At 43.8% G+C, this 15,136-nt stretch overlaps 1 protein-coding gene across 1 annotated transcript in view; it reads right to left on the bottom strand.

The window, feature by feature from the left end:
* The window catches only part of GON4L (gon-4 like), an 87,656-nt gene that overhangs the window by 9,484 nt on the left and 63,036 nt on the right, over positions 1-15,136 (bottom strand). Inside the window, exons 18-25 of the mRNA XM_029227571.1 lie at positions 14,844-14,988; positions 13,590-13,740; positions 7,680-7,796; positions 4,098-5,801; positions 3,230-3,485; positions 2,458-2,642; positions 1,366-1,563; positions 1-119 (exon numbers count right to left, since the gene is read on the bottom strand). Of these exons, the coding sequence (XP_029083404.1) occupies positions 1-119; positions 1,366-1,563; positions 2,458-2,642; positions 3,230-3,485; positions 4,098-5,801; positions 7,680-7,796; positions 13,590-13,740; positions 14,844-14,988 (2,875 nt within the window). The remainder of the gene's footprint in view (positions 120-1,365; positions 1,564-2,457; positions 2,643-3,229; positions 3,486-4,097; positions 5,802-7,679; positions 7,797-13,589; positions 13,741-14,843; positions 14,989-15,136) is intronic.

The raw sequence follows: 15,136 nt of genomic DNA, 5'->3' as shown, positions 1-15,136 counted from the left end.
TCTGCACAGCTCTGGAGGACCTTGATAATCTTTTGGTGGTGTGAGGGGTTCTCTGCAAAGCAAATTTCCAGCTGCCGAAGAAACTTGCGACTCTTCTCGAAAGCCTGCTGCTCCTCAAACTACAAGAGTGGAAAGAGGGCAAAAGAGGAGTCATCTATACAGTGTGCACAGGACTTGAGGGTTCTAAGCATACGAAGCAAGAAAAATATGCTAGGGGCATGGGGAATAACAAGGCTCTGGTTTACAACTGTGAGATCATTTTTTTTCCTTTTGGCCGCGCTGCGCAACTTGTGGGATCTTAGTTCCCCAATGAGGGACTGAACCCGGGCCCTGGCAGTGAAAGTGCCGAATCCTAACCACTGGACCACCAGGGAATTCCCTGTGAGATCTTTTTTTTTTTTAAAAGACTCTAGCATCTATCCACCTTGGGTCACTGGGGTCTACCAACCCAAGAAAACTAAGATGTAAATGAAAGATTCAAGAGTTATACATCTCAAGTTGCTTACTGTTTCATGGATTGTGAGATCAGATACATTTCACGGTTTACAAAGAATTTTCACATATATACTCATTTGATCTGCATAATAATACAGGAAGGGAAGATTATGTATAATCATACCATTACCATTTAACTGCTTTAAGACTCTCAAAATAATCTCATTATATCCTTTATTCCTGTGTTTATCCATCTTGACAGACACCCAGAACTAGTGGGATATTCCTCATGTTCAGACACTTATTCTCCAACATTTCAAATGTCACTTTACCATACAGGCCTTCCCAGACCACCGTGTATAAAACTGCAACATTCTCACTTAAAGCATTATATATATTTTACTGTTTATATATACACTATCATTTTTATTATATATATATATTTATTTATTTATTTATTTATTTATTTATTTACAATATATATGTCTCACTGTTTATCACCTAACTTTCCCCATGAGAACATAAGCTCCATGAGAACATAAGCTCCATGAGGGCAAGGATTTTAGTCTTTTATAATTACTATATCCCTAGTACCTAGAACTTTGCCTGACAAATAGTAGGTACTCAATAAATATTTGTTGAATGAATGCCTGTTTCACAACAGTGAGAAGCAAAGGGCATATGATTTACCTAAGGTCTCCACTGGAAACAAAGGAAAACCCCCCTCATTTTACATGTAAAGAAAATGAGAGAACAGAAGTTGGGAAGATCATCCCTTGAAAAGAATGAGGCTCTTATGACCTTGGGCTAGGGGAAGGCTATCTGACTGGACGCAGTCAGGAGACTGGAACAGTGCTGATCAACACTATTCCATCCCAGTCTTGCTCTGACCCAAGAATCCTCGTGTGCTGTCTTTGCCCCTCTACTTACTAATCCACAGGCCAGGGCTTGCTCAGGCAATAGGAAAGCAGCAAAGTCCTTCAAGAGCTGAGGCCAGTCCTGGAGCAGGATTTGCAGGCTCTTGTAGAGATCCACAGCTGTCTGCCTCTGAGTATTTGACTCAAATTCATAGATGACCTGAAGGAAGTCCTCATATTTGCCAGGGATATGCTGCAGGGCTTCTCGGACCTATACAGGAGGACTTTCAATCATCAATACCCTTCCTTTGGGCCCCAACAAGAAATAATGGGACAGAGGGAGGAGGAGGAGTTACTGTTAGAGAGCTCTGGAATTATCCTTCAGAGGCTACTCCTCTGACAGGTCCTAAGATCTGTTAATGGAAGACACAGGGCCATGAGCTAGGCACAGCTCTTTTTCTGGCAGTGGGGGATGGAAAAACCTTCATTTTCTAGAGACCAGAGCCCTACCCACAATACCAGGTAAGCTTTTCTCTAGCTCACAACCCTAACCTCTCCTTCCTGGTTTCAGCTCGATACCGAGATATATAAGGAGTACTTGGTATGTATATTTCAGCACGATATCATCTGAGGGTAAATAACACATAAATTAGGAATGTTAGTAAAATATTAGGAGACAAGAAAAACCATGACTATCACTGCTAGTACTCCATTTTGCTGGGGGTATAAAGGAACCAGGTGGTTACCAAAAGAATGAGAGATAGGGACCACTGCCACCAACAGGTTGGTTCATGACTCTAAAGCTCACTGAGGCCCACTTTCTGGCCAGTGTACCAAATGTCTTTCTTTTCAAGACAAGGGCTCAGTAAAGGTCCTCATTAGCCTATCCCCTCACTGATGATGGTAGAAGTCACCTTTCCCCCATTTCTGGGCAAGAGACGGGTAATATGCTAAGGCAGTAATAATAAATCTGCTTAGGACTGAAGTCGGTGTCCTTGTAGTTCTCTCACACAGTTCTTTTGGTAATTCCAGGAAAACAAAGGCAGAGGCATAGAAGGCTGTTGTGCAGCCTGAAAAGCATACTTCATTTTAAAAACACCTCCCCTGAAATAGAAGCAGTCTCATTGAAAGCAACTGGCAGGAACAGGAAGCAGCATTTGCCTACCCTGGTCAGATAAGCCTGAGCAAAGGCCAAATCCTTCTGCTCCCTGAGTGGGTCTCGCTCGAGGATGTCCTCATCATACAGCAACAGCAGCTTGGAGGTGTCCTTGCTGGCCCGGGCCCGACTGCCCCGCTTGTTGCGAACTCGATGATTGCTCCGGCCCTTTCCAGCAGCTTTGATGTTCTCTCCTTAGAGTACATGTGAAAACAACTGTCTGTCCCTGCAACCTCTACTCTCCCCATCCCACCGCCCCGCCCAAATCCTATATTATGTGGTAACTTGGGAGAAAAGCTGTTGGAAAAATGTTATGAGAGGCACGCCTGTCCCCGTCAAGTCAGGCCTATGCGGAGTCGGCAGCATAACTGCATTAACTAGCATGATAATGAGATACCCAGCTACTGCATACTGAAAATGGAAGTCTAAAAAGAGTGAGCATGGTCTGATGTTGGGCTCTCTAGAGACTGTGTCTCAGTGAGGAATAAGCAGTGCTTTCTGAAATGAACATAGCTCTGGGCCTCACGCGCAACAGATGGATTAAGAAGCAGTGTAGAAACTTGCATGATCTGAGACAAATCTAGCAGCTGATGAAAGTCAAATTTAAACTCCCTGAGCGTCTCTTCTCGGCAATGGCACCAGGTTAAACATCTGTCTGGGGGAAGGGTGACTGGCAGGGGGGATCCAGAGGATTTCCTCTGGGAACTAGCCTCTGCTTTATAAGCTAGCCATTCTGCACATGTCCCTGAGACCCGCCCCCATTCAGGCCTGTCCAACTCACCTGGTGGGGACTTGCTGGTCTCCACTTCTGGAGCAGTCTTGGGGGAGGCAAAAGTGGTAGGAGGCTTCTCAGCAGGGTCTCCAATGGCTTCGTCTGTCATTTCATCCTCTTTCTGCAGGCTTTCCATTCCTTCTGCTTCTTCTTCCTCTTCTTCCTCAGGTTCAGAGTTCTCTTCCTGGGAGTTCTCTTCCTCAGACTCACCCTCCTGACTCATGCGCCTTTCAGATGCAAGCCAAGTCAGTTTCTCCATTGTTTCCTGCAAAACACCCCAAAGAGTGTTCAAGAGAGCTATCTACAGTGGCTGACCAAGTGCTGACTGTACAGACGTTTTCAGGAGAAAACTGAGGTTAATTAACTGATTGGGGGGTGGGAAGCAGATTTGTTTTGGGGGGGTGCTGGGGTTTTTTTTTTTGCTTTTTGTTTTTTTTTTCTGGCCACGCTGCGCAGCTTGCGGGATCTTAGTTCCCCAACCAGGGATCGAACCCAGGCCCCAGCAGTGAAAGTGCCAAGTCCTAACCCCTGGACCACCAGGGAATTCCCAAGCAGTTGTATTTTGAACGGTCAAGCCTGAAGATAATTTTCTTTTGCCAGGGTCCATACTTATGATTTTGGGGGGGGGGGGTCATTTAAATTGTGCTCAAGTGATTCAATTTAATGTTTAAACGAGTTTAAGTCAAATGTAATAAGTAACATTTCACTCTTTCCCTCTGCTCTCACCTCAAGCCCCAAATTATGTCCCGTGATACCTTAAAAAGTCAAAAATGATTTTAGGACTATCTATAGTGCAAAAAGCAAGCAGGCGGCCTATCAGTAAATTAAACCTATTACAGAGTCCACAAAATATTGGAGAACAGTCCCCAACTCTCACCTGGAGTTCCGGGACAGAGAGCACAGATTCCTCAGAAGCTGATGACATCTCATCTTCCTCATCCTGGGTAAGGTCGTCAAAATCCTCTTCTTCCTCTTCCTCTGGCCCATCCTTCTCTCCTCCAGTTTCTGGCCCAGCTGGGGTCCCCACTGACTGACCATCAACACTGCATAAGTCTTCGGGCTTCCCTGAGGGGCTGCTAAGCACCATTTCAGGGTCAGTGGAGGCTGAAGCATTCCTTGGGGACCCCTTGCTCACATCTCCTGAGTTTCCTTCATCAGTAGGCTCTTGAGAAGCTGAAGGGGTTTTAGCTGGTTGACTCCTCTCCTCCTCCTGTTGTAGGACCGTCTGTTTCTTCACCTCTCTAGGCCCGCTTGACTCCTCACTTGTGAAGCCAGTGTCCAATTCCACAGCATGTTCTTCTTTGATTTCATCACAGCTGTCCTGCTCTGGGGATCCACCAGAGATGTCCTCCCCGGGGTCTTTAGGTTCCATCTTAATGATTTCCTCTAAATCCTCAGGGGAAGTGTTTAGAGATTCTTGGAAGCCCTGAGGCAGTGGTTCTGCAGCCTGCCTCCCCTCCTCTGTTTTCACAAGAGTCCAGCCATAGGCATTGCCCTCTGACAACTGTTCCTGGCACACCCTGTCTGCTGGTGGAGGCCCTGGGCTGTGCTCCTCTTTGGGGAAGACAGCAGCACAGAGAGGAGATAGTTCCTGAGGTTCTAATTTGGGTTCTAGGCCTTGAAAGGCATTTTTCCCCTCAGCCAAAGGACAGCCTATGTCCACACTCACTTGGGCTTTATCTTCAGGGGCAGATGGTACAGAAAGATTCACAGAATTGCCAGAAACAATTAAGGGTGGGATGGAGGAGGCCACAAGGGGCTGGTTCAACGGACAGGGGAAGGAAGTAGGGTTAACCAAGAGGGTGGTGATGGGAATGGTCTGAGGACTCTGCGCCACAGTTGCACTGACAGGCTGGATCATGTTGCAGCCACTGCCAAGGCTCACAACCTTCACGGTGGTGGCAGGAACAGTAAAGATAACAGGCGCAGGGTGGATGAGGGGGGCAGGCTTCAGACAGAGAGAGGCCTTGGCCCCCTTTCTCTTTGAGGCTCTCCGTTTCACACATGGCTTTCGAAACTTAGAAGGAGAAAGTGAGGGCAGCATTACCTTGGGCACAGGGGCAGAGGAGAGCAGGGTCTGGGGCTCAGGCTGAGGGAAGCTGGTCCTGGCCTCAAGGGGCGTAGTAGGCAGCGCTGCTGGAGACTCAAAACTATCACCCCCAGGGACCCCCAGTGGAGGGCCACCTGGCACTGTCTGTAAGACAGTGGCCGGCTGGATCACGTGAGGAATCGGGACCACCATTTTGCTCGGAGGGGCTTCTGACTGAGTTGACCTAGCTGCTGTTTTCCCAGAGCTGGAGCTAGGCTGGAGAGAGGGGCTGGGTCTGATGAGGAGGGGCTTCAGGACGGATGACCGCTTCTGTCTCCAGGCCTTCCTAGAAAAACGGTTGGCAACTGGCTTCAGCTTCAGGACTACACCCTTAGGCAGTAGCAATGGGTACCGAGTTTCGCTCCCCAGTTCCGAGCTGCCTTTTCCTAGGCCTGGGTCTGAGTTGATCTCAGTGGTTCCGGTCACATTTCCTACCTCTCTGGCATCATCAGCTATGCGCTGCAGTTCCTCCTGGATGGACGGAAGACTGGCCTATTGGGAACAAGAACACTCGGATCTAGCACATGCCAGAATTTGGTAAAAATAATTGGGCTTTCTAGCCCAGAGATAAACCCACGTACATATGGTCACCTTATCTTTGACAAAGGAGGCAAGAATATACAATGGAGAAAAGACAGCCTCTTCAATACGTGGTGCTGGGACAGCTATATGTAAAAGAGTGAAATCAGAACACTCCCTAACACCATACACAAAAATAAACTCAAGATGGATCAAAGACCTAAATGTAAGGCCAGACACTATAAAACTCTTAGAGGAAAACATAGGCAGAACACTCTATGACATAAGTCACAGCAAGATCCTTTTTGACCCACCTCCTAGAGAAATGGAAATAAAAACACAAATAAACAAATGGGACCTAATGAAACTTAAAAGCTTTTGCACAGCAAAGGAAACCATAAACAAGACAAAAAGACAACCCTCAGAATGGGAGAAAATATTCACAAACGAATCAACGGACAAAGGATTAATCTCCAAAATATACAAGCAGCTCATGCAGCTCAATATCAAAAAAACAAACAACCCAATCCAAAAATGGGCAGAAGACCTAAACAGACATTTCTCCAAAGAAGACATACAGATGGCCAACAAACACATGAAAGGATGCTCAGCATCACTAATTATTAGAGAAATGCAAATCAAAACTACAATGAGGTATCACCTCACACCGGTCAGAACAGCCAGCATCAAAAAATCTACAAACAATAAATGCTGGAAAGGGTGTAGAGAAAAGGGAACCCTCCTGCACTACTGGTGGGAATGTAAACTGATACAGCCACTATGGAGAACGGTATGGAGGTTCCTTAAAAAACTAAAAAGAGAACTACGATATGACCCAGCAATCCCATTACTGGGCATATACCCTGAGAAAACCGTAATTCAAAAAGATACATGTACCACAATGTTCACTGCAGCACTATTTACAATAGCCAGGACATGGAAGCAACCTAAATGTCCATCAACAGATGAATGGATAAAGAAGATGTGGCACATATATACACTGGATTATTACTCAGCCATAAAAAGGAACGAAACTGAGTTATTTGTAATGAGGTGGATGGACCTAGAGTCTGTCATACAGAGTAAAGTAAGTCAGAAAGAGAAAAACAAATACCGTATGCTAATGCACATATATGGAATCTAAAAAACGGTAATGATGAACCTAGTGGCAGGGCAGAAATAAAGACGCAGACATAGAGAACAGACTTGAGGACACAGGGCAGGAAGGGGAAGCTGGGACAAAGTGAGAGAGTAGCGCTGACATGTATACACTACCAAATGTAAAATGGATGGCTAGGGGGAAGCTGCTGCAGAGCACAGGGAGATCAGCTCGACGCTTTGTGATGACCTAGAGGGGTGGGAGAGGGAAGGTGGGAGGGAGGCTCAAGAGGGAGGGGATATGGGGATATATGTATACATACAGCTGATTCACTTTGTTGTACAGCAGAAACTAACACACCATTGTAAAGCAATTACACTCCAATAAACATATTAAAAAATAATGATAATTGGGGTTTCTAGATATTAGGTACCTTTCCAGGACAGTCTCGAGACATCTTTTTAAGAAGGATTTTTCTGCATGATATCAGATATTTCTAAAAAGACTACATTCCAATTATATACTCTAGAAACTCTCCTCTGAATTTCCTTTAAGAAACTAGCATTTTAACCACTATTTTTAAAAGGTTATAGAATCAGGTGGAGAAGTGGGAGAGGAAGGGTAACTGAAGAAGATTTCTTAAGTCCTAGTTCTACAACTAAAGCATCAGAGGTGTAAAGTAGCCTTTGACATTTCTGCCGGGTTTCAAGTGACCTTCTACTTCTGACATACTTTGAGGAGGAGGGCTGTACCTTTAACCAGAATGGAAGCCGGTGTTCTTCCCTCTCTACAGGTGGCTTCCACTGATGTGGCTGGATCTCTTCACAGCACTTCATTAAGATGGGCAGCTGTCTGGTCTTCTTATAAAACTGAGCGTGAAGAAATTAAGCATGAGTCACATTCCTTCCAGGAGCACTGCCCTTTGTCAGGGTAGGGAGTATGGTGGGCAACAGTTTGAGACAGACACACACATATCCATATACATGTAGCCATGAACAGCATATGCTGACTGCTTCTGCAATTTCAAATTAAGCTAATCTCTGATTAATAAATATTTTATCATTACTCAATATCTTCTGATGTGCTCCATTCTGGTCACCAGGAAGGGAAAAGTTCAGGTCACAGAGAAAAGGAAGCACATGGTCAGTCATCTTATCTAAAATTTGCTCCTGCCCAGCAGCCGCAGTGAGAGTGCCTTATTAATCCTTATCCTGGCCCATGGAAGCTGCCTTTTAAGCAAATAATGGTGCGAAGGACATGAGAAGGGAAGGAAAGAAGAACAGCAAGACTGAGACAGTTCAGTTTTAAGAGTGAATGAAGAGGGGAACTGAACTTACACTGACAATAAGCACCAGGTACTGTGCTACAAGCTGAGCATACAAATAAGGAAGTAATCCCTGCTCTCAAGGAGCTTACAGACCAGTGGGAGAGACAGTCAAGTAGAAACCAATAGTGACATTCTGTGTAAGAAAGTATAAAGATGTGCACAAAAAATGACACACAACTCAAACATGAAAATGAAAGATCTTTCTGGAGCAGGTGCAACTACAGAAAAATCTTAAACAGAGTTTGCTAAATGAAGCAGGGGAGGGCAGAATATAATTCATTTTCAAAATCATGAATGTGTTTAAGGAACCACAAAGAGATCGGTCTGGCTACAACTAAAGGAATGCAAAGAGACTTCAGAAGACAAGTCAGAGGTAGGCAGGAGAGGCCTTCTGTGCCATGCCAAGCAGTCTCAACTCTTATGCTGAAGGATAAGACAGAGGTGGCTATGGCAGCAATCTGAAGAATGGAATAAATGGAGCCAGAATTAGAGACACCAGTTATAAAACTACTGCATTAATGCAGGTGTAACTTAATTCAGGTGCCTGAACCAAGGCAGTAGGCAACAGAGTAGGAAATGGAGTAAGAAAACTGAGGACTTGGTGACAGACAGACAGACGGGAGTGATCAAGCAGAAGGAGTCGAGTATAACTCCTAGGTTTATGGGTTGAGAAAACGGCTAGACAGTAATGTCATACACAAAGAACATACCCAAGCAGGGGTAAGTTGGACGGAGGGGAGTTAGCTGGTGGTGGTGGTGCCAGTGGCAACAACTGGAGGGTGCAGAGGGAGACACAGTTCAGTCTGAGGCATGAGTGAGGCATCTTAGCTAAGAATTCCTTTAAACAGGTGACTTCATTGAGCCGGAGCTCAGGAGAGAAACCCGGACCAAAGACACAGATTTGAAAATTATGAAGAGACAGACAACACCAAAAATCATCAATCTGGATGAGACCACACACTGCAAATTTACTGTGGAACACTGACATTTAAGGGTAGAGCAGGGGAAGAAGAGTTCACGAAAGAGCAGCCTGAGGTAAAAGTCCTAGTATCACAGGAGATAAGAGTATAGGAGTCTGAAGAAGGAATGTGTGAACTCCATTATCAAAGTATCAATGTAACTGCAAAGTTAAACAGGATAAGAGCAGAAAAGTACCCACTGGATAGCCAATCGGGAAATAATTCAAGATCTTTGTGGAGATAATATCCACACTCTCATAGGTTAAAGAGTTAAAGGGCGGGGGGGTGGGGGAGACTTCCTTGGTGGCGCAGTGGTTGAGAATCCACCTGCCAATGCAGGGGACACGGGTTCGAGCCCTGGTCCAGGAAGATCCCACATGCCACGGATCAACTAAGCCCGTGTGCCACAACTACTGAGCCTGAGCTCTGGAGCCCGTGAGCCACAACTACTGAGCCTGCGTGCCTAGAGCCCCTGCTCCACAACAAAGACAAGCCACCACAATGAGAAGCACGCACACCGCAAGGAAGAGAAGCACGCGCACCGCAAGGAAGAGAAGCACGCGCACCACAAGAAAGAGTAGCCCCCGCTCGCCGCGACAAACACCCAATGCAGCCATAAATAAATAAATAAATAAATAAACTTATTAAAAAACAAAAAGAGTTCGGAGTAACTTACTGTTAAGACAGGCAGATTAAACACATCTATTTGGGTTTGTTCCCTCTTGAATCCCCATGAAAACAACAGAAAGGAAATTTTTAAAGGTAAAAGCCTAAAAGGAGAGACAGAATGAGAGAAAAAGTAAAAGCAACAAAATTCTCGGGACTTCCCTGGTGGCACAGTGATTAAGAATCTGCCTGCCAGTGCAGGGGACAGGGGTTCGAGCTCTGGTCCAGGAAGATCCCACATGCCGCAGAATAACTAAGCCTGTGCACAACTACTGAGCCTGTGCTCTAGAGCCTGCGAGCCACAACTACTGAGCCCACACGCCTAGAGCCCGTGCTCCGCAACAAGAGAAGCCACCGCAATGAGAAGCCTGCGCACCACAACAAAGACCCAACTCAGCCAAAAATTAATAAATAAAATAAATAAATTTAAAAAAGAAAAGAAAGAAAGAAATCTGACCAGCAATGCAGGGGACACGGGTTCAAGCCCTGGTCCAGAAAGATCCCACATGCTGCAGAGCAACTAAGCCCGTGTGCCACAACTACTGAGCCTGCACTCTAGAGTCTGCCAGCCACAACTACTGAGCCTGTATGCCACAACTACTGAAGCCCACGCGCCTAGAGCCCATGCACCTTAACAAGAGAAGCCACCGCAATGAGAAGCCTGTGCACCACAACAAAGAGCAGACCCCGCTCACTGCAACTAGAGAAAGCCCGCGTGCAGCAATGAAGACTCAGTGCAGCCAAAAATAAATAAATGTATTAAAAAAATTGTTTTTTCAAAGCTAAAAAGCAGATGGAGGAGTGGTAAGTCACATAGAAGAATGAAGAAAACCAAATCCCATGTGGAGAAAAGTTATGGGTCAACTAAATTTATGTCAAAGACTGGCAAAAGGATAAGACACCAGATACCTCCAGAAGTGGAGGAATTAAAAACAGGTCGAGATGAGGACAGGTTTTAAATCTTCTGAAGAGGCGGTTAGACCCCGAATCCCCTCTCTTGTTTGATGTAGTCCAGTGACAGCTTCTCCCCCTACCCTGGCAGAATTAAGCCAGGGTTGTGGAAAGGATGCTCTCTGAACTGAGGCTGTCAGGCATATGTGAGGGCAGGAGTACTATGCTGATCAGGTATAGAAGAGAAAACTCCAGCCTCCTTCCTCTCTTGCTTTCCCACATTCCCTCTGCCATTTGCTATTAAAGAATATTCAATGAACAACAATAAAAATAGCTATTAGACATCTTAAATATGATAGAAAAAATAACTCAACTCAGCAGAACAGTTAGAAGAAAAAGCTGAAGTAATATCTCAGAAAGTACAACAAAAAGACACAGTGATGGGAAAAAAGAAGAAAGACAAGATGAGAAGATGAGCCTGAGAGGACTAGCATCTGACCACTGAGCACCATAGGAGAGAACAGACCAAAAGAAGGGAAGGAAACCATCAATATGTACATTTCAAGTACATTTCCCAATACTGGAACCTATGAGTTTCCAAAGTAAAGTTTATCAAGTACCTTGCATAATTAATGAAACTAGACACATACTGAGGCATATTATCATGAAATTTCAAAACACTGGAGAAAAAGGAAAAATCCTACATACTGCCGGAGGGAGAGGAAAAACAAGTGTTACATAAAGGTTCAAGAGTCAAAAGGGCATCAAATTTCTAAAGAGCCAGCACTAGAAACTAGAAGAAAATGGAGGCCTTAAAATGTTCTGATAAAAGTGATTTTCAACCTAGAATATGTTAGACCCACTGAAGTGAGAGAATAGAGACATTATTTCAAACTTTTGGTGTTGAATAATTATAGATTCATAGACAGGTCTCATGTACACTTGTTACACAGTAACAATAGTTACATATACAAACCAGGTATATAGTACAATAGCAAAACTAGGAAATTACACTGGTCATGTCATGTCATGACAGACAATGAATACAAGTAGTTTAAACCTAAAAATTTGTTTCTCGAGCACTCTTCCTCAGAATACTACTAGGATGTGCTACACTAAAACAAGGCAAAAATGACGTGGGGTTCAGAAATAAAAGGATCCAAAGCAAGTAAGAAGTGAAATGAATCCCCAGGATGATGGTGAAGAAAAAGCCAGAGAAGACGTTAGTGCAGCAAGCCAAGAGAGCAACATGGGTAGCGTGGAACAGCATCAGAGCGCTCTGGGAAGGATTTCTTCAGGGAGATGAAAATGATAGCAGGACACCTAAAATATTTGAACACATTGAAAAGAGATTTATAAAACTGAAGAAGACTTTAGTGTTGAACTGGTAATAATAAAACCAAGTCCCACTCATCCTCAAAAAATGCAATTATTAACACCAAGAGAAACAAAATGTCCAGGAGGAAAAGCAAAGTAATCATGATACACTACATAGCTCAGCTGTGAGAAGCTTTTAGTCGTGCTTATAATGTAAACTCTAAAAACAATCTAAGTGGGCTTCCCTGGTGGTGCAGTGGTTAAGAATCTGCCTGCCAATGCAGGGGACACGGGTTCGAGCTCTGGTCCGGGAAGATCCCAGATGCCACGGAGCAACTAAGCCCGTGCACCACAACTACTGAGCCTGCGCTCTACAGCCTATGCTCTGCAACAAGAGAAGCCTCCGCGATGAGAAGCCACGCACCGCAACTAGAGACAGCCCGCGCACTGCAACGAAGACCCAACACAGCCAAAAATAAATACATTTATAAAAAAAATAAAAAAATAAAAACAATCTAAGCAAAACTGTGATATAATTATAGTGAGTGGTGAGACTATAGGAGTGTGGAGAGAACTAAGTCTTCATCTTCCATGGTTTCAGTTTAAAAGAGAAGGCCTAAATCCAAAAAATCAAGTGGAGACTTCCTGGTGGTCCAGTGGTTAAGAATCTGCCTTCCAACACAGGGATGTGGGTACGATCCCTGGTCGGGGAACTAAGATCCCACATGTCACAGGGCAACTAAGGCCGCGCACTCTAGAGCCTGTGAGCCACAACTAGAGAGCCTGCACGCTGCAACTACTGAGCCTGTGTGCCAAAACTACTGAGCCCGTGCACTCTGAAGCCCCCACGCCACAACTAGAGAGAAGCCCACGTGCTGCAATGAAAGATCCCACGTGCCACAAATGAAGATCCCACATGCTACAACTAAGACCCAATGCAGCCAAAGAAAGAAAGAAAGAAATATTAAAAAAAAAAATCAAGTGGCAGCAATTATAAGCATGCTACCTAGATATGGAGGTAAATGTACCATCACCCACAAAAACCTTGCTTAGCAGGAAATAGGGAGAAAAATTATTGTCTTTCATGACAAGTCTCATAGAACTATTTGACTCTTTAAAGTATACTTTATAACTTTGATATAAGTATCTAAATATAAAGAGTTAAGGAGAAGGATATAAGTGGACTGTGGCCTACCCTTTGAAGAAGGTTAGCGTGGAAAAAAAAAGAGAAAATGAATAGCTAGAGGAAAACAGATTCGAGAAGTATTTTAAAATTTGAACAATTTTATATTTAGGAGAAATATCTATAACAGAGGAAGAAGATGACACTCCAGAGGAAAATAATGAATCACTGTTCCTGGAAAGGAAAGAGGGCAATTAACCTAGTGTGCAGGTGGGAGGAACTAGCCTTAAATAAAAGGCTATTCATTGAGACTAAGCAAAAGAAAAGGAATGGCTGCACTCAGGCGAGGTCTCCAATAGAGCATGCAGGGAGCACTTACTTTAATGATGTTGTCAGGAGCTCTGTTCATGTTGAGGTTCTTGATTCTCACTGTCAGCTGGTGGGCAGTCTTGCAAGTGAGAAGGTACTTGCTGATTAGAGGCTTAGGAAACTCGGTCCCTTCAAAGTGCTTCAGTCCTAAAGCTAACAAACTGAGAAAGGGGCAGTGACACTCAATCTCACCTGACAGTCCATCCCGCTGAAAAGCCTCCCAGATGAACTCCACATTCTATAACCCACTTTTTCTACGTCTAATTCTCGTACAAGTTAATGGCAATTCAATAGAAAATTTCAGGTATTTACTGAGTGCTAAGAAGTACTATGTGAATAAGACTCAATGAGGAGTTCCCAATCAAGTGAGAAGAGGAAAAACCAGGCATAAATCACTAATAAATGTCAGATCATGACGCACTTTATACTAATAACACAAATGAAATTTGAAGAAGAATGGCTCTAACAAAACTAATATAAAATGAATACTGGGCACCATGTTAGACATATTAAACAGCACCAACACTACCTCCCAACATAACATATTCAATTACAGTTACCTATGTACATATTTGCTGATGGCAGTGGGGAAATACAAATCAAGAGCCATAAAAGTGTTCACAACCTTTATGGAATAATCTCACTCTTGAGAATTTACCCAAAGAGATAAACTGGAAAGATTTTCAAAAGCTCTATGCGCAAAGATCCTTGGTGAAGCCTCACTCAGAACAGCTAAACAAGGGGCGGGGGGGGGGGCGGGCAGGAGTGTCAAATAAAAGGACTATCATAGGGCCATTAATATTGCCTTAAAAGACAATATACAGAAACAAAAATAAGACAATGTTACAGCATGGAATCTGATAGAAAAAACAATTTCAAGAAGACGTTAAGTTAAAAATAGCAAAACAAAATTACACTTATATTGCCAATAATTATATAAGAAATGCAAAAAGAAAAATCACTGTCTTGGGGTGGTTAGGCTAATGGATAAAAAAATTGTTTTCCTTTGAAAATTTTCCTCTAACAGTATTACAAGGCAAGTTTTTACAATAAATAAAAGACAAAAAACAACTTAAAATGTTTCAAAAATGTGTATGTCATTCCCTAAAAAAAGCAGTATTTGGCACTGCTGGAACAAGCACATACTACAGAACTGCGCCCATCTACACTGCTTTTCTTTTTGTCTTTTGTGTCCGTTCTTTACCATACAGGTCTTCTCCTTGGGATATTTTGTGCTCTTGTTCACCTCACAGTAAACCCTTACTTGTCCTCCGCCTTGGTGAAGAAAATCTTATCCTGGGGATTCTTTGCCTTCAGAGAACACACTGGAAGTAGCTCTGGATACATGAAAACCTTGCTTGTGGCTAGGATCCAAGCCACTTGCTTTGGCAAACAGGGAAATTCATAGGCTGTAAGAAAAAAATTCCTGATAAATGAAATTCTAGAACAAAAGACGGCTTCACAAAAGCTTCTGAATGCATTTTTGCATTTAGATAGAGCCACCCCTACCTAACGTGATGCCCTTCCACCCACATACCCCCCTCCCAAAAGTTTCCA

This window comes from Monodon monoceros, unplaced genomic scaffold (genome assembly GCF_005190385.1).
Source record: "Monodon monoceros isolate NGI ecotype Baffin Bay Population unplaced genomic scaffold, NGI_Narwhal_1 Super_Scaffold_18, whole genome shotgun sequence".
Lineage (NCBI taxonomy): Eukaryota > Metazoa > Chordata > Mammalia > Artiodactyla > Monodontidae > Monodon > Monodon monoceros.
Note: the sequence above shows the minus strand (reverse complement) of the source record. Positions and strands in the feature narration are given on the sequence as shown.